This window comes from Polistes dominula, unplaced genomic scaffold (assembly GCF_049000335.1).
Source record: "Polistes dominula isolate Pdom_NZ unplaced genomic scaffold, Pdom_raw_medaka contig_373, whole genome shotgun sequence".
NCBI lineage: Eukaryota > Metazoa > Arthropoda > Insecta > Hymenoptera > Vespidae > Polistes > Polistes dominula.
Window position 1 is genome coordinate 5,942,920 of NW_028300899.1, and position 25,681 is coordinate 5,968,600.

The following is a 25,681-nucleotide window of genomic DNA, read 5'->3' on the forward strand; positions in this document are numbered from 1 at the left end:
TAGATCAAAATTGAAAATAACATCTCCACTGCAAAAAAAGTTGAATTTCATAATGTTATTTTAAGAAACTTGTTAATCATTTCTAATTCGTATGATTTCATTAAAAAAAAAAAACAATTCATTCTCTCTATAAATAAGAAAAATCATTTTTCAGAATAAACTTTTTAACATATTTTAATAATTATGAGTAAACTTGAACATAATAATTCATCAATTGCAATTATGTGTCTTATAACATTTGGTTTTAATTTATTATCATAAACGTTTTAACTAAAAGTGTTTTGACTAATCGTTTAATTAATTTCTATTCTGTAATAATAATGATGAAATTAAACGTGATGATTGCACCTGTTAGAAAATGAATCTCTCAATTGTCTAATGAAATGTCAACGGACGATAATAACGTTTACTGTATCTAAAAAAAAAAGAGAAATTGCAAACGACATTGGTTCTGCCAACATCGGAATTTCAATTTGGCCGAATAACCGTACTTGTTTTCAATTTGGCATTGATTCTTGCAAAGTAACGTCAAACAATATGTTTTTATTATTATAAATATTTAATTTATTACAACGAATGATATTTTAGAAAGATTGCTGATATTTAATTAATTTTTGATTTTAATTTAATTTTGTTTTGTTTTAATAATTATTTATTTATTCAATATTATATAGGATAGTTATTCATATGAATATTACGCATTAAACAAAAGATATGTTCAGAAATATTGAAGAACTATCTAAATCAGCATACTTTATGATACATAATTTAAAAAAAAAAATTGTATACCGCAGTAATTTGAAACACAGCTGATCGAACGTAACGCAACCTGTCATCGTCAGCATGAATCGTAAACAATAAATGACTTAAGAATAGAAATATCGTAAAATAATACTAATCAATTTGAAAATTAATTTCAAAACAGTTTGAAATTATTTTTCAAAAATTTCTTAACACTAAGAAATAAAAAAAAATTATTATAGAAAAGAATTATTGCATCTTGTGTAATAATAGGAAAGAATTATTGCATTTGGTGTGATAATAGGAAAGATTAGTTACAAAATATGAATTTTATTTTGCATAGACATATAGAATTGCAATCTCGTCGTTGCAGTATGCGTCTCGTGCACTGTGAAGATAATTGCTCTTAAAATGGCACAGAGTAACGTGATCCCCCATCTTGATACAAAAATAGGATACCTCACTTGTTCAAGTTAGAATTTCTTTTTCTTTTTCTCTCTCTTTCTTTCTTTTTCTTTTTTTTTGTCTTTTTTACTTCCACGAAATTTTGATTTCAAAGATGATAGTATTAATACATTTTTTTAATAATGAATACCCAAATTTAATTGGTGTATCAGAATATAAACAACTTTTTGACACTTTATACAATGTCTTTTTTTTATTTTAATTAATTCGTGTCACTTTAACTCATGAATTTCATCTATTCGAACAATTTTATCTTTTTTTTTCTTTCATGATTTTCTTTCTGATGATTTTATTCCAGTAAGTCAATTAAGTTAAGTTCAATTATAACTCAGTGCTATTTTTATTCGAATCTTCTTCAAATTCTTGTTTCAACCTAGTTACCGTTCCCTTTTTGAAAATTCATTTTATTCTGAAGGGGGAAAAAGATGTGTAAAAAGGAAAGGGAAAGGATGCAAGATGCAAAAGATCACTGTCAACGAGTTATAAGATTCTCAGTTCGTTGTCAAAGTGTTGTAGTTCAACTAAATTATTTGTTTAAAATAAAACGCATTTATTAAAATCGTGGAATTTTCCAAAAAGAATTAAGGTCTAACAATTTGTAGATCGCATAATTTAAATGATAATATAAAAACATTATTTTAGGGAAAATTCGTATTGGCTTAAAACTTTGGCCAAATTCCAAGCAACGAAATATTCCAAATCGCGTTAACCGATTTCATCATAATCGATGCCAACAAATAAAAAAAACACCTTCATAACCATATCCCAAGGAAAAGTACGATTATTTATGATTCATACTTTGAAATAAAATTTCATTCGTTATTGTGAATGTGAATAAACATATTTAATCACAACATTGCCAAAAGAAATTCAAGCACCTGTAAGAACCAATACAAGATTTGTATAACTGCGGAACAATTTAAAACTAAGAAATTCTATGAATTTCTTTTTATTTGGGGATCCAAATATTCTCGATGTGATTTGAAATATTTTTATTTAATTTTTTTTTTATTTAATTAGGAAAAGCTTTTGCGTGACGATGAAAGTGATGAATCGAAATATTCAATATGATTTGAAATATTTTTGTTGTTGTTAAATAAAGTACGATATTCGAAGAGTAAAGGGGATGAGAAAAGGAGAATGTGTGAGTTAGTGAGAAAGAAAGAGAGAGAGTGAGAGGGAGAAAGATTAACGCTATGAGCTATTTTATTTTGGTCAGTGACTGGCTTTGCGTAACGATGAACATGATTGGTCGAGGTACGCAACCATCCGGCATAGACACGTAGCGTCGGGACGCTATGCGACGACGTTTGGTGCCGAGCAGAGCAAAGATGGTTGCTCCTAAAATGGCCCAGGGTAACGCGATCCCCATCTGGATACAAAAATAGGATACCAACCTTCTTCAACTGTGATACATTCCTCTCTCTCTCTCTCTCTCTTTCTATCTCTTTCTATCTCTTACTCATTCTCATAAGTATACGACATATTTTTTTTTTTCATTTTTTATTAAAACATTTTATCACAACCCTTATTCATCCACCAATTTTTTTGTTTTGTTTTATGCAAGTGACACATGCATACTCTTGACCTTCGAAAATGACAGGATAAATGAAACGTAACATTGTGTGTCCAGTAGGATGCAACACTGTTTGTTTGTTTCATCGATCATTCAACATTATACTGAAGGTCATTGTACAGATTATAAAACAAACTCTTTTAGTAGATCACCAGAACAAATTCTTTAAATAGAAAATGTGTTACTACTCGTATTATATATATATACAATTGTAATTAAATGATTTTTTTGACGATGATAATGATGATGATATAGAAATGAGTCAACTCAATCATTGAGTTGAAGATGAATTAAATCATTTTATTTATATTATGAAAATAATCATCATGAATAGTGATAGTGTATTCTTAATTGGTTATTGTTCTTAATAGGCAATTAAGAGATAATTATTTGAAGAATTTTTTTAACGAATAGATTTATTTCAACAATAATGTTGACGATGAAGATCAAATCAAATTCGTTCTACGTAATTTTGATTAAACCGATATTTAATTTGTCTCGTTATAATAAGTCAAGATACACCAATTTGTATTTTTCTTTTCTTATACAACGTAGTACGGTTTCAAATTTAATGAGCAAATTGGCTTAATTGCTAGGCGTCGAAAGTATTCCCATGAAAACGTATGATAGCCATGATGCGTGACGATTAACAGGAAAAATAACGAACATAAACGGTTCGTTTCCTCGATTCATGTTCTACCCTATTACTTCAACAGGAATTAAAATTACACATGTATTACATATTACATATTTCGTTCTTAAACCTAAAAGTGCGAATTAATAAAATAAAAACATATTGAAAAGTTTAATTAAAAATGAAGTGAAAAAAACAAAAAATTTTAACAGGTGTTTAAAATTAATTAATCAGATTAATTTATCATTTTTTTTAAATTGTTTTATTTTTTTTTACAGTTCAAGGGGAAATAGTGATGCAAACGGCACCAACGATACCAACGTAAGTTATTACGTTTAATATTGATTAAATAATAAAAAATGAACGAATTAGTTTATTATTAATATTATTAATAATTCTGTAGATTTACCGGAAGACCAGGTGATCCGTCGCCACCGGTATTCGAACAGATATTTAAAAATGCAAGATTTGCTCAAGGTGGCAATGCCATATTCGAGGGATGCGTACGTGGTAATCCAAAACCTAACGTTACTTGGACTCACAAGGGGGTACCTTTATTGGAATCACGAAAAATTCGGATGTCTTATGACGACAAAACTGGTGTTGTTACTTTACAAATCAATCAAATAGGTCCGGGAGATGAAGGTGAATACACGTGTAGTGCCAAAAATCAATATGGTAAGTTTATACAATACTTTTCATAATAAATCAATGATATTTGCTAAAATTAATTATTTCAAATAATTGTTTGATATATATATATATATATCATATATCATAATATATATATATCAAAATAAATTTTAATATTAATTCGAATTAATAAAAATTTCATTAATAATTATTATATAATTCAATGTTAATTACAACAATATTTTTTGTTTTTTTTTTGTTTTTTAGGAGAAGCTATCTGCTCGGTGTATATTCAACCTGAAGGATTCGGTGCTCCACCTCAACAATTAGGTAGTTACAAAAAGGAAATTACTCAAAGTTTCCAAACAACTGAACAAAAAACTGGCGCCCAAAGTTTCCAACAACGCAGTTATCAACAATCCTACGACAAACGAAGTTATGTCAATGGAACCTCCAGCATCGAAGATTTCAAAGTAATTTTATTCATTACTTACAATGATTTTTTGTTTAACAATATGATCGTATAATATCAAACATTAATTAAAAATAATATTTGTTTCGTTTATTTGTTATAGGTGGATACTTTTGAATATAGATTATTGCGCGAAACGGAATTTCGAGAATCGATTACTCGTCGTTTTGTTGGCGAATCTGATGCGCAAATCTCAACAGTGGTTGATCGCAATCTGGGTCCGGTTGCACCAGCACAAATTACCCAAAAACCGAGAAATTCTAAACTCATTGAAGGATCCGATGCTGTTTTTACAGCTAAAGTTACAGGAAATCCCAAACCAAGGGTAATTATGATCTTCATTGAATTTTCCTTAACTTATTAAAATCATAATATTAACAAAGTATAAAATTTATGTTTTATTTTCCAGTTGACTTGGTTTAAAAATGGTCAAAGGATTCGTGAATCTCAACGAGTTGAAATGAGTTATTCAAATCAGCAAGCAACATTGAAGATTAGGGTAGCATTACCAGAAGACAGTGGCCATTACACTTTACTATCTGAAAATCAACAAGGTTGCACAGTAAGTTCAGCATATTTGGCCATTGAATCAAGTGATCAAGTTGATCAAGCTGTACATCAAATGCAACAAAGAGAAATTGTTAAAAGTCAACAAATTGATTCATCGTCATCAGAATCGGAAACTGGTAAAGTTCTTCCACCTAATTTCGTTCGTACTTGCAATGATCGAGAAGCTACCGAAGGAAAGATGACTAGGTAAATTATAAAATAATAATTCAATTACACACATAAATTAAATAATAAAAATATGTTAATTGTATAGGTTTGATTGTCGTGTAACTGGTCGACCATATCCAGAAGTAACATGGTACATCAATGGTCAACAAGTAGCCAATGATTTAACTCATAAAATTCTTGTCAATGAATCTGGTAATAACTCTTTGATGATTACCAACGTGAATCGTGCCGATGCAGGTGTAATAACTTGCATTGCTAGAAACAAAGCTGGGGAAACTTCATTTCAATGTAATCTCAATGTCATCGAGAAGGAACAAGTTGTAGCACCGAAATTTGTTGAACGTTTTACCACAACTAATGTTAAAGAAGGTGAACCTGTTGTATTTATGGCACGTGCGGTTGGTACTCCAATTCCACGAATCACTTGGCAGAAGGTAAACTAAATTTTTAGTATGAAATGTTAAAATCATACTTTTAATGAACTGTAGTCTAATTGTTTGATTATATTTAGGATGGTGTACCAATTGCACCTGGTCCAGACGTGCGCATATCTATGGACGGCAGTGGGGCATCAACATTGGATATACCATGCGCTAAATTCTCTGATGCAGCTTGGTATCAATGTACCGCACAAAATGTGGCTGGTTCCACTGCAACCCGAGCACGGCTTTTCGTAGAAACACCTAAAGGAGCCGCACCTGAACCAAGACGCTTGAATTTACCCCGACCGACTAAAATCATCGAACCTGAGTAAGTTATTATTAAATCATATTAATTAGGGATTAATTATCTCATATCTGATAATTTTCTAACGCTTACTAATAATTCAAGGAAATGTAAGGTATACAAATGTTTCATTTATAAATTAACATGTTCCCTGTCAAACCATTTTTGTTCAACTTTGTTGTACAAGTTGTAGGTTATTTGATTTTCATCATAAATGGGTACACGTGACATGGAACGTGTTAAATTTCAAATAATTAATGATAATTTATTTAAAACGTTGTTCATTACTATTACAGACCAACACCTGGCCCCGAAGTGATTTACCTGAGACACGTAGAACGTGCAAAACCATATTTGCCACCACCCGAGGAAGATAAAATTTATCCACCTCCACGTTTTATTATACCATTGAGAGACGTTCATCAAATTGAAGGTGGACGTATTCACTTCGAGGCCAGAATCGAACCGGTGGGTGATCCCACTATGAGAGTTGAGTGGTATGTAAATGGAAGAGCACTTGATGCAAGTAAGTTATTGTTATATTTATAAAATAATGATTACAATAAATTGATTACATTTATACAAAATATAAATATGATTGAAATTAAATTTGTAGGTTCACGAGCTACATCAATCTTCCGATTCGGCTTTATTTCTCTTGATTTGATCAGCATAGTACTTCAAGATAGCGGCGAATATCTGTGTCGCGTTGTTAGCTCAACAGGAGTTGCCGAATCCCGTGCCACTCTTAGCGTGACACGTGAGTATTTCAATTATTTATAATTTAATTTATCTAAGATGAAACAAACCTGTTCGTGCATTCATTTGTGTTAAAACTTTAATTCCAAATTGTATAATTGAATTATGTTTGTTTTTATTTTTAATATTTAATATATCCAAAATTTATTTGGTTGGTATGTTAATTAAAAAAATGTACGAACATCTTTTGGTTCAGTTTATTCAACCTAAATATTACAAATACATTTTATGAATTACCAGTTAATGTTTTTGTTAAAATTAATTAACTTTTAGCACGCGCTACGATCGAGCAAGCTAGCCAACACCCCGACAGTCTTCAATATATCCAACAGCTGGAGGATTATAGCAAATATCAAAGGCAGGAGAGCGTGGAGGAGATATCTTCTTCCCAACGACCGGTCTTCATCCGACCACTCCAGGATCTTGGTGAGCTACAGGAAGGTCGTAACGCTCATTTCGAGGCTCAGTTGACACCTGTTAGTGACCCCACCATGAAAGTGGAGTGGTACAAGGATGGTAGACCAATCACAGCTAGTTAGTATTCAACAATAATCATTTTAATTATAATATTTTCTGATCCAATTTATAATATAACTTGTTATTATATATATATTATTTTCTTGTTCAATTAGGTTCAAGAATCACAACCATCTTCAACTTCGGATACGTCTCGCTCAATATATTGCACCTACGGGCTGAAGATGCAGGTTCTTATACAGTCAAAGCTATGAATCGTTTGGGAGAAGCTATCAGCTCCGCGACTCTTCGTGTCTTTGGTAAATTATACAAATTATTAATTATAACAAAACAAAATTCATTGATTAAGTTAATCGTCAGCTCGTATAGACTTAAGTAAAAGCAATGTAAAATGATTTGAAGATTAATAATATTGTTGATCAATATATTACAGCTAGAACTAGTGTAACAACAGATTTAGGTATTCCTGAGCAACAGAGATATATTGAAGCTGCCGAGGAATTGGAAGCTTATCAACAGGCTATTCATCAAAAATATGTCCAAGAACAGCCTGAACCGACTAGCCCACCGGAATTTAAATCTCCTATTAAAGATCAAAATGGAATACGAGAAGGTGGGTTTGCTCATTTCGAGGCCCGTTTAGAGCCAGTTGGGGACGCTGATTTACGCGTCGAGTGGCTCAAAGATGGACGCCCAGTAGAAGCCAGTAAGTTTATTTCACAACAAATCAAATTTTCTACAGGATTTATTTCACACAAATTCATTTTTGTTTCTTTTTATTCAATAAGGTTCAAGAATAACAACATTCTTTAATTTTGGTTACGTTGCATTAACTATTAAATACGTGACGATTCATGACGTTGGCATTTACACATGCCGTGCTTACAACAGAGTTGGTGAGGCCCATACAACAGCACAATTAAGCGTCATTAGCAAAAACGATGTCATTTATGACAGTCAACATCCAACTGGATTACAAAGAATCCAAACTCTTGAGGATTCTAGCAAATATATGCGTCAAGTGCAAGAAGAAGTACAGGTTAAACAAGCACCACGTTTCTTAGGCACATTGAAAGGAACTAATAAAATTGTGGAAGGTCAGAGAGCCCATTTTGAAGCTCGTGTCGAACCTCAGAGTGATCTTACTATGAAAATCGAGTGGTATCATAATGGCAAACCCATTACTGCTGCTAATAGGATTCAAACTTATCATGATTTTGGATATGTTGCTATTGATATTCTTCAAGTTAGACCTGAAGATGCTGGGACGTATACGGTGGTTGCTAGAAATGCTTTGGGTGAAGCTCAACTTTCTGCAACCATGATCGTAGAAAGTGAGTATTGATTTTAGGATTATCCTTAACTCAAACTGGCCTAATTAAAATATATTACGATCATTTTTGTTTAGCACGTTCAAGCGTAGATACAAGCAGCATGCACCGTGGTACTTTTGAAAAAACACAACGTCTCGAAGAATCGAAATTTATCGAACCACAATATCACATCGAAGAAATATCCAAATCAAAACCAATTTTTGTTCAACCATTGAGTGATCCAAAACCAGTAAGCGAAGGAAAAAATATTCATTTGGAGTGTCGTTTAGAACCAATGGGGGATCCAACTATGAGAGTAGAATGGTTCCAAAATGGACGACCAGTAACAGTTGGTTCAAGATTTAGAACTTATTATGATTTTGGATTCGTTGCTTTGGATATCGTACATTCAACTGCTTATGATTCTGGAGAATATACCGTCAGGGCTACCAATCATCTTGGTACTGCTCATACTTCAGCTTGTGTCAGAGTCATCGGTAGATCTGACGTTGTTACTGAAACTCAAAATGAACAATCACTTGAACAAATACAAATGTTAGAAGATACATCCAGGTTAGTCACAAACTCTGACGATGAATCAAATAAAAATGTGTTTGAACAATTGAAATGATTTGTTTATCTGTTTTTTAGATATCGTAAAACTCAACAAGAAGAAGTCACCGTAATGCAAGCCCCTCAATTTACTCGAGCATTGCATAACATTGAAACTGTCGAATTAACCAACGTCCATCTCGAGTGTCGTCTTCAACCAGTTGGTGATGCAACTATGAGAGTAGAATGGTTCGTCAATGGAAGACCAGTTAAAACTGGACACCGTTTTAGACCCTCTTACGAATTTGATTATGTTGCATTGGATATTCTTGGTGTATATCCTGACGATTCTGGAGTTTACACTTGTCAAGCAACTAATCAATTGGGTGAAGCTGTCACCTCGTGTTCGGTTCGAGTACACGCTAAGAAAGATCTCTTGTTAGAATCTCAACATCCAGAAGGTTTAGAAAGAATACAATATTTGGAAGATGCTTCCCGTTATAAAAGACATGAATTGGTTGACGAAGTTGTCACAGTTAAACCCAAATTTGTTACTAGTCCTAAAAATCAAGAAAATCTTCGGGAAGGACAACACGCTCATTTCGAGTGCAAACTTGAACCCGTAACTGATTCCAATTTGAAAGTAGAATGGTATAAGAATGGTCGTCCAGTTACAATAGGTAAACTATCAAAAACACAAATTCGTTTATTAAGAATAAAATATAATCCATCTGTTTTGTTTTTCTTTAGGACACCGATTCCGTCCAATCCACGATTTTGGTTACGTTGCATTGGACGTGATCGATTTGATCGCTGAAGATTCTGGAACGTACACATGCCGAGCTGTCAATCTTGTCGGTAGCGATGAAGTATCCTGCACATTGTCATGCCGTTCAACTGCACAAATTTTAACCGATACCCGTAACGAAAGTGGCCTTGAACAGATTCATTATCTCGAGGATCGTTCCAAGTATCATCGTCAAGAAGTTATCGAAGAAACTACGACACAAGCACCGATATTTACAACTTCATTGAACAATGTTGAAATAAAGGAAGGACAAAGAGCTCATTTCGAGTGCAGATTAATACCAGTGTCAGATACGACGATGAAAGTTGAATGGTTTCATAATAATATGCCAGTTAAAGCTGGATCAAGATTTGTTGAGACCAATAGTTTTGGTTTCGTTGCGTTGGATATCATGTATGCTTATCCAGATGATTCTGGTACATACACATGTCGTGCTAAAAATATTATTGGTGAAGCTATTACATCAGCAACTGCTGTAGTACATTGTAAGTTTATTAATTGTTAAATATTTCAAAATGTAATCTGTTAATGGATAATTATTGTTAATGGATATTAATAATTATTTCAATTGTAATTTATTCAACAGCGAAAAAATCAATTTACATGGAATCCCATAACGAGGAAGCTTTGGAAAGACTTCGTTACTTGGAAGATACATCACGTTACCAACGTAAAACCGTACAAGAAGAAACGGTCACCCAAGCACCAGTTTTCACGATGCCGATCAAAGATTTACGAGTTGCTGAAAATCAAGCGGCTCACTTTGAAGCACGTGTCATACCTGTTGGTGATTCCAAACTCAAAGTTGAATGGCTTCGTAACGGTGTACCCATTGCTGCTTGTAAGTTAGAAATGTTTGATACAAAAGTTAAGTCATTTACTTTCACATTCAATCATATATTACATAAATATTTTCTTTTAGCAAATCGGGTAACAACTATGCACGATTTTGGATACGTCGCATTGAACATGAAGTACGTGAACCCTGAAGATTCTGGTACTTACACTTGCCGTGCTACAAACGATTTAGGAGAAGCCGTAACTTCAGCAACACTTTTCGTACAATGTAAGTAAACAATTGGGTAAAATTTAATAAATAAAACAAAAACCGGGATTGCTTAGTAAGCAAATAGTTAGACGTTTGTTAAGCTTTTGTCGCTGTACAAAATATTACGCTTAAATTGCTAAATGTTGTTTATTTTAAAGGTAGTACAAATTATTGCTACTTTTTGTGAAATATATTTTTTTTGGTCATCCTAGAGTGACCAATCCATGAAATGAAGTATGATGTACCATTTTTCGTCGTTGGTATTTTTTTCATACAATTTTTGATCGAACACTGAGAACAAAAACCCTGTTAGGTGTTCAGACAAACAAAAAAAGAAAAACTAAAACAACATTAATAAAATATATCTTAACGTAATCATAATCATAATAACAACAAATTACACTGACAAATAACTGTTCCCACGACACAGCAAAAGCAGCCCTGCAATTCGAGTCTCAACACGAAAGTTCATTGTCAAAACTACAAGCCCTGGAAGACACAAGCAAATATCAACGTCGTGAAGAAGAAGAGATAGTTGTGAAAGAAAAACCTTCATTTACTGTTCAATTAAATGGACCTTCGAAATTAGTCGAAGGACAAAGTGCACATTACGAGTGCCGTATAGAACCCTATCCTGATCCGAACATGAAGGTGGAATGGTTCCACAATGGTAAACCATTGACCACCGGTCACAGGTATAGAACAGCTTGTGACTTTGGCTTCGCATCTTTGGACATTCTGACAGTTTATTCTGAGGATTCCGGCACTTACACCTGCCAGGCCACCAATAAACTGGGATCGGCCAAGAGTTCGATAAATCTTGAAGTTAAATGTGAGTAAAAATCAAATGTCAAAAAAACAAGAACAGCAATTATATATCAATGATATACGATAACATATTTTAGATTGATAGGTACTTGAGCTTATGTGCTTCTTTATCTTTCCAATAAGTATTTTGTGCTTTTTTTTATCCCCAACATCTATATCTTCGTCTACATTGTTACAAATGATAATTAGATACAAGTTATCGATAGATTTTTGTGCCGATGAAGCGAAGATTACCTGTTGTTGTTCAATGTTTGTTTGTGCGTTGCGTGAATACGGGGACAGTAGGTGGATTATTATTCCTTGCATAGATTCCCTTATTTTTTATTTTATTACTCAGTTCAGTTATTAGGTTGATCAATCCTTTGTCTTGTTGTGTATATACCTTATTTATTTTTTTTTGTTTATTGCTTGCAAGTATCATTCCATGTACTCGAATGACATTCTACGAATGTTAACTGCGTGTAAGTTTGTGTGTATCACATCAGATTTGTATGTAACATAATTTGCTAATTTTTTCAGCACGTTCATCTATCATTCGCGAAACCCAACATGAAAGTGCACTTAAGAAGATACAATATCTTGAAGATGATTCTCGTTACAAACGTACCGAGGAAGAAGATTTTATAATTGCTGAAAAGCCTAAATTTGGTAGACCATTGAAGAATATCGAACATTTACCAGAAGGCAAAAGTGCTCATTTAGAAGCAACATTAACACCAGTTAATGATCCAACTATGATCGTTGAATGGTTCAGAGATGGTAGACCTGTACCTCAAGGACACAAATTTAAAACTACTTATGATTTTGGATATGTTGCTTTGGATATACTTTATGCTTACCCAGAAGATTCTGGTACTTACATGTGCAAAGCCAGAAATGCTGTTGGGGAAGCTGTCACCACGTGTGTCATCAGCGTAGACTGTAAGTTAAATAAAAAAAAATATCAATTTATTAAATCATATTTTTTCTATTGAAATTTATATACAAATTGGTCAGGTGTATTTTTTGTACAACCGTATAAATAATATAAATTTTTCTTGTTCAAAACAAATGATAAACGTACGTCAAAAAAATTATATCATTGAAAAAATTGACAAGTACAACATATTTAAATAAATAAAAATTAAAATAAAATATTAAAACTGTGATTTTGTTTTATTTACAGCTAAACAAGGTCTTTATTTGGATACATTGGATGCACAACGTTTACAAAAGATTCGTGAATTAGAAACTGTTGAGATTAAAGAAGAAATTGAAAAGGAAGTTGTTCATCAAAAACCTGTATTTTTAACCCCATTAAACAATCTGGATCATTTAAAGGAAGGTGAACACGCACATTTGGAATGTCGCGTAGAACCCATCAACGATCCAAATTTGAAGATCGAATGGTACGAATAACATTTCATATATGTTGGGTTAATTAATGTTATGTAAAATCAATGAATTTAATTTAATATTAAAATTGTAGGTTTGTAAATGGGGTGGCAGTAAGAACTGGTCATCGTTTCCGTACAACACACGATTTTGGTTATGTTGCATTGGATATATTGTATACTTATCCAGAAGATGCAGGTACTTACATGTGCAAAGCAACCAACTTGGCTGGAGAAGCTGTTAATACCTGCACAATTAAAGTTGGCTGTAAGTTTATACTTCATTTCAAATATTTTTCAAAAATAAATATTAACAATTTACATATGTCCTTGTCACGATCAGCAAAATCGAATAAACATCGTTCACCCGATTCCTACCTCCAAAAAAAACCCTACCCAACATATAAAAATGAATTCCCACAATTTTCCAAATCTCAGCATAAATTTACTAATGAAAATATACGAAAGGATTGTTGTTCAGTACCTTGTAAATCAATCGAACCTAACACGTATCACTGTAAAAAATCATTTACAAGTAAAATGTATTCCCAATCACCTAAAATAACTGTACACGATCCTAACAAACATTGTCCTGTAAGACGTATTACATTTAGACGATGATAACATGAATATTATTTCAAGTTAGTGAACAATTTATTATGAAATCAAACAATTTATTAATTTAATAAACAATCTAAAATTTGTATTATTTTATTCAGCTCGTCGCAGTATACTTTTGGATACTCAACATCCAGATGGTTTAGAAAAGATTCGTGAACTCGAAGCTCATGGTCATCCTGCAAGATTAGAAGTTGAAGAACCACCAGTAACCCCACCCAGATTTGTTTCTGAACTTAGGGTAAATTTCTAAAAATGAAAACAACAACAGTGACGACCACGAGATGCCAATAAATTGGATGATTATTTTCTAGGGTACTACTGAAGTTTATGAGGGTCAAACAGCACACTTCGAATGCCAAGTTGAACCACTTCACGATGCCAATTTACGAATTGAATTCTATCACAATGGCAAACCATTACCATCAGCATCCCGTTTCCATATGACATTTGATTTTGGTTACGTTGCATTGGACATCAGTCATGCAGTACCAGAAGATGCAGGACAATATTCCGTTAAAGCAATCAACACATTAGGACAATGTGTTTCTTCAATCGAACTTAAAGTAATACCCCGTGACAATATAATCTTGGATTCACAAAGACCAGAAGGAATGGACAAGATTCGTGAGCTTGAAGCACAACAACCATGGAAAAGACCAGACATACCGGAACCACAAACTAGACAACGACCTGTCTTTACACAACCCTTACAAAATATCGATGCTATACCCGAAGGTCACACAGCTCATTTCGAATGCAGATTGATACCTGTTGGTGATCCTACACTAAAAGTTGAATGGTTTAGGAATGAAGTACCTTTGGAAACAAGTATGACAAATAACATTTTGTTGACTACAAAATATTACTCAAATTATTTTGAATATTATAAAATGTTTTATTTTAGGTTCACGTATAACAAAGGTTCACGATTTTGGATACGTGGCTTTGGATATTACACATGTTCGTGATGAAGATGAAGGTGTTTACATGTGTCGTGCTTCTAATCCACTTGGAGAAGCAGTTACTACAGCATCGATGAAAATAAAAAGTTAGTTTTCTTCTACCATGTTTTATAACCTATTTTATATACAGTCTTCAATAAGAAATTTCATTACTTTGTGTGTGTGTGTGTGTATTTTTAGCTAAGGCCAGTATACAATTGGATACTCAACACCCAGAAGCACAACGTAGAATTGCACAATTGGAAGCTGATAAAGGACCTAGTCGTGCTGAAGAACCAGATAAGGTTTTCGACAAGCCAATATTTACTCAATTATTAACTGGACCAACAGAACTTTGGGAAGGTCAGCTTGCCAGATACGAATGTAGAGTTGTACCCGTGGGTGATGCCAGTTTGAGATTTGAATGGTACATGAATGGAGTCGAGTTAAAAATGGGTAAGTCTTATAAATCCTTCAAAATTATTATGTTTGAGTTACAATATTCTCAAATGTTAATATTAATCATTAAATTACAGGATCTCGCTTCCATGTAAATCATGATTTTGGTTATGTAACATTGGACATATTGAAAGTAATACCAGAAGATTCTGGTGTATATACTTGTAAGGCTATCAACAAAAGTGGTGAAGCTGTTTCGTCGATTTCATTGAAAGTTAAAGCACGTTCTGCAATTGATGCTCAAAGTATACAACCGGACGCATGGCAAAAGATTCAACTAAAGGAAGCTGAAATGAATAAAGTACCAGAGATGTTCGTTGATACAACTCCACAACAAGCACCAGTTTTCACCAAACATTTAGAAAGTTATGATAAATTGATTGAAGGACAACACGTTTATCTAGAAGCTCAAGTAGAACCAAGAGCTGATCCTAATTTGAGAGTAGAATGGTTCAAAAATGGTATATCATTGCAAACCGGTACAAGATTACGTAGTACATTTGATTTTGGTTTAGTCACGTTGTCCATTAATGGTTTGAGACCAGACGATTCAGCAATTTATACTTGCAAAGCTACAAATTTACTTGGAGAAGCTGTGTCTACTTGTAGTTTGAAGATCGTGGATCGTCATTGGCTTCTTGGTGATACTCTTCATCCAGACGCATTACCTAAAATCGATGCTCTTGAACAACCACAAGTTGGTACTACTGAACAACCTGAACCAACATACGAAGAACCAGTTTTCATAACCCACTTGAACAATGTTGAATGCGTCGAAGGTGACAACGTTCATTTCGAGTGTAACGTAGAACCATCGAAGGATCCAACTATGAAGATCGAATGGTTCATGAATGGCAAACCATTACCAACTGGTGCCAGATTTAAATCAACATACGATTTTGGATACGTTGCACTCGATATTACTCATAGTTACGAAGAGGATTCAGGTATCGTAACAGTCAAAGCAACTAACTCTAAAGGAACAGCACAAACATCTGGAACACTTAAATGTACCAGCAAACAAAGTATTTACCTACAAACCCAACATCCGCAAGGTGAAGCTGGTCTGGAAAAAGTTAAAGAAGCTGAAGATGCATATCTATCCAAATACAGAAGACCCGATGCTAAACCTGAACACGAATACCCCAAACCAATTTGGACTGTACCACTTCAACCAGAATTCAAATTGGGTGAATCTGAACCTCTTCATCTGGAAGGTCAAGTCGAACCAAAAGATGATCCTGATCTGAAAATCGAATGGTATTTCAATGGTAAAGCATTAGAACATGGTGCCCGTTTCAAGATGACCAGCGATTTTGGATTTGTTACCTTGGATTTGACTGATGTTTATGATCGTGATTCTGGTATTTATACTTGCAAAGCTTATAACAAAGTTGGAGAAGCTTTTACATCTACTACGGTATATTGTTCAACTAAAGAAAGTGTTATCGAGAAATCTCAACATCCAAAAGGTAAGGAAGGTTTGGAAGCCATTCAAGATCTTGAAGAATCACTGAAACGACAGGAAGGTGGTTTACCAGAAAGCGAAGAAGGACACCCACCTGTTTTCACATCACAATTCGAGAACCTGACCAATCTATCTGAAGGTGAGATTGCTCATTTCGAAGCATCGTTAACACCAACTGGTGATCAGACAATGGTAGTCGAATGGTTCTATAATGGTAAACCATTGGAAGCTAGTCATCGTACTAGAACCGTTTATGCATTCGGAATGGTCGTGTTGGAAGTTCTGGGAACTAAAATTGAAGATTCTGGTACCTATTCTTGCAGAGCTACGAACAAATGGGGTAAAGCGGAAATTAGTGTTGAATTAGAATGCGTAGACAAATCTAAAGGACAAAAACCAAAATTCACGACCCATATACAATCCTTGGAAGGTTTGAAAGATGGACAATCTGTACACTTCGAATGCACTCTCATTCCTGTTGGTGATCCACATATGAAAGTTGAATGGTTCCACAATGGAAAACCACTCAGACATTCTTCACGTTTCAAGATGGTTTCTGATTTTGGATTCGTCGTAATGGACATTGCTGGAGTCATGTCACACGACACTGGTGAATACGTATGCAAAGCAAGCAACAAATATGGCGAGGATTATACGAAAGCAACCATCAAATGTTTCGGTAAAAGTGGAGTATACTTGGATTCATTGCAACCTGATTCTCTTGCTAGGATTCGTGAACTTGAAAGTTATGGTGGTGAACAACCAACAACACCGACAACACCTGTTGCCGAACCACCCAAATTTATTACCCAAATTGCTGATATCACGAAACTGGTTGAAGGACAATCTGCTCATTTCGAGGCCAGATTGACACCTGTTAATGATCCAGATTTGAAAGTGGAATGGTATTATAATGGCAAAAAACTACCGCATGGTCATCGTTACAGAACTTTCCATGATTTTGGTATAGTCATTCTTGACATACTTTATTGTTACGAAGAAAATTCCGGTGTATACGAATGTAGAGCATTTAACAAGTATGGCGAGGATACAACTAAGGCTACTTTGAAGTGTTTCTCAAAGTCCAGTCTTATCTTGGAATCTCAATTACCAAAAGGAATGGAAGGTGGTTTAGAAAAGATTCAAACCTTAGAAGATTCTATGATTCGTACCAAAGATGAGAAAACTGTTGAAGAACGTGGAAAAGCTCCAGTTTTCACTGTACCTTTAAGCAACATCGATGGTCTTCGTGAAGGTGAAAGTGCACACTTCGAAGCCAGACTTACACCTACCGATGATCCAAGATTAAAGGTATGTATTTGTTATTATCATGTAATTTGACCAACAATAAATAAAAACTATGTTTCTATAGGTTGAATGGTTCTGGTATGGTAAACCACTTCGAACAGGATCACGATTTCGAACATTCTGTGATTTCGGTTTCGTTATTTTGGAGATCTCACCAATTTACCCTGAAGATTCCGGAGAATATAGCTGTAGAGCAACTAACGATTACGGTGAAGCAGTAACCACGTGTACTATGAAATGTACAGGAAAACGTAGTATCATTCTTGAATCGCAATTACCAAAAGGTATGGAAAGTACGATCGATAAGATAGCCGAACTTGAAGGTCTTGGAAATGAACCAGGCCAACCAACTCCTGACGATGATACGGGAAAACCACCTGAATTCATCACAACTCCATCAGATTTAACACTTGCTGAGAATTCTTTAGCTCATTTCGAATGCAGACTCGTACCCATCAACGATTCCAGTATGAGAGTCGAATGGTTCCATAATGGAAAGCCTTTATTAGCTGGTACAAGAATAAAAACCATTCATGACTTTGGTTTTGTCATTTTGGAAGTAGCCAATTGTTATCAAAGAGATTCTGGTCTTTACACGTGCAAAGCAACCAATCGTCACGGGGAAGCAACCGTTTCCTGTAAATTGCAAATTCGTGGTCGTCAAGGTATCATCTTGGAACCACAATTACCAAGCAATTTCAAGACTGGTACTGAAAGTATTCAAAAATTAGAAGAATCCCTTTACAAGAAAGATGAAATCTTAGCTGAAGAAGAAACACCTAATCCACCAAGATTCATCGTTGAATTAAAAGACATCGAAGTTGAGGAATCTGGTCCAAGTCATTTCGATTGTAGAGTTGAACCAGTCGGTGATCCAACTATGCGTGTTGAATGGTACCACAATGGTAGACCATTTGCAACTGGTTCTCGCGTACATCAGATAAATGACTTTGGTTTTATTTCATTGGACATGTCTTACACATATGCTAGGGATAGTGGTGAATATGTTTGCAGGGCTACCAACAAATGGGGTACTGCAACAACTAAAGCAACCATAACATGTAAATGTAAGTATTTTCTAAACAAAAACAATTATCCTCATTTAACAAATTCTAGCAAATATTTAATCATTTATTCTTTTATTTGTAGCTAAGAAAACGATAGATTTCGATTCCCAATTACCATCAGGCATGAGTGGAGAAAAATTAAAGGAATTAGAACGTGGACCTATCAGTGAACCACCAGCTGAGGAAGCACCACGTGAACCACCACGTTTTATTACACAGATTCAATCAGCTACAGTTGACGAATCAGAACCAGTCAGGTTCGAATGTAGAGTGGAACCAAAAGATGATCCTAACTTACGCATTGTATGGTACAGAAATGGAAAGCTTATTCCTGCTGGTCACAGATACAGAACTGTCTACGATATGGGTTTCGTATCTATGGATATTTTGTACGTGTATCCTGAAGATTCTGGTGAATATGTTTGCAAAGCTATCAATGATCTTGGTGAAGATACTACAAAAGCATCCGTGTCTTGCAAGAGTATGTATTTTTTATTTAAAAAAAATATTGACACAAAGTTTAACAAAATTCATTCAATAAAATTGTATTTCAGAACTACCAAGTATCATTCTTCAAAATCAAGTACCAAAAGGCATGAAAAAATCAGAAGCTTTGATGCAAATGGAAGCAACTATTAAAAAGTACACCTCAGAAGTTCATTTGACTGAAGATGACCTTTACGATGCTGATAAAAAACAACCACCACGTTTCGTCACTCAAATACAGGATCAAGTTGAACTAGTTGAAATGAACAGTACCAAATTTGAATGTCAATTGGCACCAGTTGGTGATCCAAATATGAAAGTTGAATGGTTCTTCAATGGCAAACCACTGCCCCATAAAAACAGATTTACACCAATCTACGATTTTGGTTATGTTGCTATGAACTTTGGTTGGGTTTATCCTGAGGATAGTGGAGAGTATCTTTGCAGGGCTACCAATTTATACGGAATGGATGAAACTAGAGCTGTTATTCGTACAGCAGGAAAACCTGGTATCATTTATGAGTCCCAATTACCAAAGGGTATGAAGAGTATTGAAAAAATTCGTGAAATGGAAGCAGCATGGCAGATGTATGATAATTAACAACATCATATTATTGTTCAATTGTAATAATAAATATTAATAAATGTTTTTATCTCTTTACAGTGTTCCTGAAGATGAAGGTGAAGAAGAAAAGGTACGTGCACCACCGGTATTCGTTAGCAAACCAGAACCAGTTACTGTTGAGGAAGGTGACTGTTCAAGATTTTGTTGCCGAGTTACGGGTCACCCAAGACCACGTGTTATGTGGATTCTTAATGGACACACTGTTGTTAATGTATGTGGTTTTATTTAATTATATTATACAATTAATTAGATTATCATTGTTTAAATAAATATCGTGTTACAGGGATCACGTTACAAGTTGACATATGACGGCATGTATCATCTTGATATTCCAAAAACCAGACAATATGATCACGGAAAGGTTGAAGTAATCGCAAGAAGTTCAGTTGGGGAATCACGTACGGAAACATTTTTAACTGTTAAACAACGTAGCGACGATTATCGTGGTGTATTGAAGAATTCACCGAGACGTAAGTTTGAATTTAACGATCATATCAAAACACTATTATACAAATATGCTAATTTGTATCAATATTATAATTGGTTACTATATATATGATAATTATTAGAAATATTGATACAAAGAATGCAAATAGCAAAACTGAACAAAATATACTTAAGCAGAACCGAAAACAATGATACAATATGGCACATGATCAATATAATGATAGCAACAAATGAGAAGGGGGAGGTGTTACAAATGCGTACAATCGCAAAACACAGTACATAAAAATATATAACGATACGACACATTATAAGAATATATATATATATATATATATACATTAATCAATTAAGAAACAAATGACACTTGAGACAATTTGAACACAATCAAACCTATTGCAAATCTATTTATCCTAATTCCTATTAATTCCAATTGATCAATCCAATTGACCTTGTCCTAATAATCTGGCAAATCATCCCTACGAGTACCTTCGCTACCAGCTTCTTCTTCTTCTTCTAATTCTTTGGGATTTTGGAAATCGGACGAGAATTTCGAGCAATGTGACAGACCTTCCTTCGAATTACGCATTACGCGATGGATTAACGCAATTCAGGTATGACAAGTCATGGATAGAGCATTTATTTATTTAATTTATTTATTTATTTATACCACCAATATTACAACCACCACCACTACTACTACTTATCATGTTTCACGAATGTTACAAAAATTAATTTATTAACACGGAGAAAAATATTCGGAATATTTTTCTTCGAGTGTTAATATTATCAATTAATTTTTTTATTATTATTATTATTGTTATTGTTGTTGTTCTTGCACTGGAGAAAACGGGTTTTTTGTGGCTCTAATTGTTGATTTTTTATTTCATATTTTGTTATTTATTGTTGAACGTAAATCACGTTTTTTGTTTTTTCGATCGTGGATAAAAAATTGATATTATTTAAAAAAATATTTTTGTTAATAAATAAATGAATTTTAGATTGTAAAAGTAGAGCTCCGTATTCCTCAGTGTTTATTTTTGTGTGTCCTATTTTATTTGATCGTTTTATTTAATTTTTATTTTTATTTTTTTAGTTTTTTTAGTTGATTATGCTAGAGAATTGTATTTTCTGTGTTTTTTTCTTTCTTTGGGTTAGTTTTTAATTTGTTGAAATTAAATCCTCGTTGGTCCATATCCTTAAAAATCAATCTGATGATTATTATGTGTCTCAAATAAAATGTGTTCAATGAATGGTGAATATGAATTATGTATATATGAAGTATTATGAAAAAAAAAATATAAAAATGCATTTTTTCAATTTCCATGTCTTTGGAAAATCAAGGTAAACCTTCAAACGTGACGAAGGGTACAGAATGATCGATCTAAGTGTACCATTGTTACTGACGTTATTAAAAAAAAAAAATGCAAAATAGAATGAAAATAGAAAAAAAAGGTTTGGGTACAAATCGTGTATTAACACCACGTATTCTAACTTGAATGAAATTTTTTTTTTTTTTTTGAATGTCCACCTCTGTCTCCGATTATTTTGCCGAATTTTGAAATAATTGTTTCCTGGGATTAAGTTGGAAAGATAGAAATGTGTTGCATCGCCAATGAAGTACTGTGTCATTATTTATTATTCCAATTTGAAAAACCTTTTCGTAGATATTTGCAACGAATCAACGAACAAAATTGTCAAATTATATTTAAAAAAAAAAAATTAACTAAATAAACCTTTAACTTATGTTAACTGTAAACCTTAAGTTAAACCTCTTAACTTATGTTTTTATAGTATTTTATAATTGGATCAAAAGTTTTATCAATGATCAAAGTTTTAGGTTTTCAAATCAATTGTCAAATTGTGTTTACAAAAAAAAATTAACTAAACAAACCTTAAACATAAAATTGGATCAAAAGTTTTATCAAAGTTTTAGGTTTTCAAACTTCAAAAAAAATATCGTTGTAACTACGAAATTTATAAAATCGAATTTTTGTTTTTTCCTCAACTGGACGAAGATAAAAAAAAAATAAATCGACATACGTTGTTGTTTAAAAAAAAAAGAATTGACATGTGGGGGAAAAATGTACGAACGAATGGTCTAATCAATTTGTTCCCTAGCTTGGTACGATTATGGACTAACCCAATACCAATCGGAGAGACAGAACACAGAACTCGAGCGTGTATTTGAAGAACGTCATCAAACAGTATCACAAGGTGTTGAAATTGCTACGGAACATCTTGGACAAAAGGTATTCAAAGAACCTGAAGCAGAATGGCAAAAATCTGTTAAGAGTAAAAAGAATGAGGATTATTATCAAAAATTGATGAGCTTGGAAGAGGAACAAGTATTAAAGGAATCCAGATTGAGGGAATCTTCTCATCAATTTGCAATACCTGGTGACAAAGTTGTATCAAGTTCTATGGCCAAAGGAATGGCACAAAAATATCAAGAAAGTCTGTAAGTAATTTTTTTTATTATTTATATTTATATGTGATAAGATATATATATATATATTAGGGTGGGTCAAAAAAATTACTTTTTTTTCTCAAAAATTTTCTAATATATATTTATATGTATTTAATAATTATATATTATTATAAATATATAATAAATATAAAAATAACAATATTAAATATAATTATTATAAATATTTAATTTATATATATAATTTTATTAAAAATTTAATATACCTAATCGCAATTAAATAAATTCCAGTGAAACGCAGGATATAAAAGAAACAACTCAACCACCACCACAAGCAAAATTCGTGAAGAAACCACACGTAACCGAGGTAGATATCGATACTGAACGTGTAAAGGGTACTGGAAGGTACCCACCAGAACCTTCAGAATCACTGGTTCATGGACGAGAAGTTCACGTTGCTAAACAAAAACAAACTCAGAAAGAAGTAAAAGGTGATTTAGAAATAACCAGAAAAATCACAGCAACTGAAACAACTGAAGTTGAACACAAAGCTCAAACTCAAGAACGTGTTGTTCAAGGACAAGTGAAACCTGCTAAACCTCCAGTTTTTACGAAAAAGATTCAACCATGTAGAGCATTCGAACAGGAACAAGCAAGATTTGAGGTTGAATTTGACGGTGATCCATTGCCAACCATTAAATGGTACAGGGAAGATTTTCCAATTAAAAATTCACCTGATTTACAAATTTATACGTTCAGTACGAAATCTGTATTGATCATTCGTCAAGTATTTATGGAAGACTCAGCAGTTTTTTCAGTCATTGCTGAAAATCGCGGAGGTAAAGCTAAATGCAGTGCCAATTTGGTTGTTGAGGAACGTAGAAGACAACCTGGTAGAGGTGGAATCGTACCACCCAGTTTTCTATCAACAATTCAAAATACTTCAGTGACAACTGGACAATTGGCAAGATTCGATGCCAAAGTTACTGGTACCAAACCTTTGGATGTTTATTGGTTGAAGGTAATATTATCATTTACCTAATTGCAACAAATTGTTTTTTATTCTTTCAAACCCAACATACAATTGTTTATTTTTTAGAATGGTAAAAAAGTGACGGCTGATATTCGTTATAAGACATTAGAAGAAGATAACATTTACACCTTGCTCATTTTGGAAACGATACCAGACGATTCGGGTAAATACGAATGCGTTGCAATAAACAGTGCAGGTGAAGCCCGTTGTGATGCTGAATGTACAGTTCGAGGACCACAATCACCAACAAAAACGGCCAAACCAACAACACCTGGTGTTGAAAAAGCACCTGCTGTATTAGAACCACTCAAAGATCAAACAATCAAGGAAGGAACTTCAGTTGCATTTGCATGCAAAATTACAGGAAAACCTGTACCCACTGTTCAGTGGAAAAAAGGTGACAAGGTAAATACGAATAAATCATTTTATCATGAGGAAAAGAGAATAGAATACAATTTATTAATGTAATAATTGTTAATAAAATTTATAGGTAATCAAACCGTCGAAATATTTCCAAATGCAAAAGGATGGTGATCTTTGTACTTTGAAAATAACTGAAGCATTTCCTGAAGATGAAGGTGTTTACAAATGCATCGCCAAAAATCCTGCCGGTGATGTTACAACATCTGCAAATTTGAGAGTTCTTGGTAAGGATCAACAGAAAGAAAAAACAAATCTACAAATTGTAACAAATTTTTCATAAATTTATTTTATATAATTTAGCTCCGGATGCGGCTGACATTTTGCCTAAATTATCACCGTTAAAAGATCAAATAGTTTCTGAGGGACAACCAGCCCAATTTAAAACTCAGGTTACACCAGCTAAACCAAAGCCAACGATTCAATGGTACAGGGAAGGTGCCCTTATACCTCAGTCGCCCGATTTTCAGGTACAAAATTCATTTGACACGTTTATATTTGAACGAATCATGATTTGAATGAATGATTTCTTATAAAAACGTTCTCGTTGATTAAAATTTCAGATGATTCATGAGGGCAACAACGCTGTATTGTTAATCGCAACAACTTACGAAGAGGACACTGGTACGTTCAGTTGCAGAGCTACAACCTCGGCCGGTACCGTAGAAACATCTGCGAAACTCATCGTCAAAAGTAAGAATTAAAAAAAAAAAAAAGAAAAAAAACATCCGTAAAAAATTCAATTGCTAACACGAAACGCGATTGGATTGATCCAGTAAAAAAAAAAGAAACTCAAAAAAGAAAAGAACAAAAACACGTACCTTTAGATAACTGCCAAAAGAAATTCGTATCACAGATGAGACAATAAAAATGTTTTCAAGGTCATAACTAAAAACACGTATTATCAATTTCGTAATTTTCAGATATTATTTTTTGTTGATTCATGTTTATTATTGTTTTAAATGTTATACGAATTTCTATGTGTGCCCATGGGGGTCCATCGATGGTAAACCCATGAGTATATTTATTTTTTTTTCGCTTTTTATTGCGTTACTCTAAAAAACCATATAACCCATTTTCCTATTTTTTTCTTTTTTTTGTTTTGAAAAAACCCTTTTTCCAACGAGTCTATTAAAAAAAAAAAAAATTTAACTTTAATCCCTTAATTAAAAAAAAAAACATTTTTTAATTGCACAATACGGGGAGTTCATCGTACTAACTCGTCGTGGTTTTTTTGT

General features: G+C 33.4%; 1 protein-coding gene across 1 annotated transcript in view; it reads left to right on the forward strand.

Moving 5' to 3' along the window:
• The window catches only part of LOC107074638 (sallimus), a 138,040-nt gene that overhangs the window by 52,164 nt on the left and 60,195 nt on the right, over window positions 1–25,681 (forward strand). Inside the window, 38 exon segments of the mRNA XM_089179482.1 lie at window positions 3,695–3,737; window positions 3,820–4,094; window positions 4,317–4,522; window positions 4,625–4,846; window positions 4,931–5,277; window positions 5,345–5,693; window positions 5,771–6,009; window positions 6,282–6,511; window positions 6,602–6,745; window positions 7,018–7,278; window positions 7,377–7,520; window positions 7,655–7,927; window positions 8,010–8,555; window positions 8,630–9,107; window positions 9,186–9,766; window positions 9,837–10,379; window positions 10,481–10,735; window positions 10,817–10,960; window positions 11,373–11,774; window positions 12,290–12,691; window positions 12,936–13,158; window positions 13,239–13,411; window positions 13,863–14,002; window positions 14,076–14,592; window positions 14,669–14,812; window positions 14,907–15,161; window positions 15,242–17,943; window positions 18,005–19,007; window positions 19,090–19,488; window positions 19,562–20,081; window positions 20,158–20,329; window positions 20,402–20,588; window positions 22,684–23,023; window positions 23,282–24,011; window positions 24,090–24,428; window positions 24,514–24,670; window positions 24,747–24,913; window positions 25,007–25,136. Coding sequence (XP_089035608.1) covers window positions 3,695–3,737; window positions 3,820–4,094; window positions 4,317–4,522; window positions 4,625–4,846; window positions 4,931–5,277; window positions 5,345–5,693; window positions 5,771–6,009; window positions 6,282–6,511; window positions 6,602–6,745; window positions 7,018–7,278; window positions 7,377–7,520; window positions 7,655–7,927; window positions 8,010–8,555; window positions 8,630–9,107; window positions 9,186–9,766; window positions 9,837–10,379; window positions 10,481–10,735; window positions 10,817–10,960; window positions 11,373–11,774; window positions 12,290–12,691; window positions 12,936–13,158; window positions 13,239–13,411; window positions 13,863–14,002; window positions 14,076–14,592; window positions 14,669–14,812; window positions 14,907–15,161; window positions 15,242–17,943; window positions 18,005–19,007; window positions 19,090–19,488; window positions 19,562–20,081; window positions 20,158–20,329; window positions 20,402–20,588; window positions 22,684–23,023; window positions 23,282–24,011; window positions 24,090–24,428; window positions 24,514–24,670; window positions 24,747–24,913; window positions 25,007–25,136 — 14,382 coding nt within the window.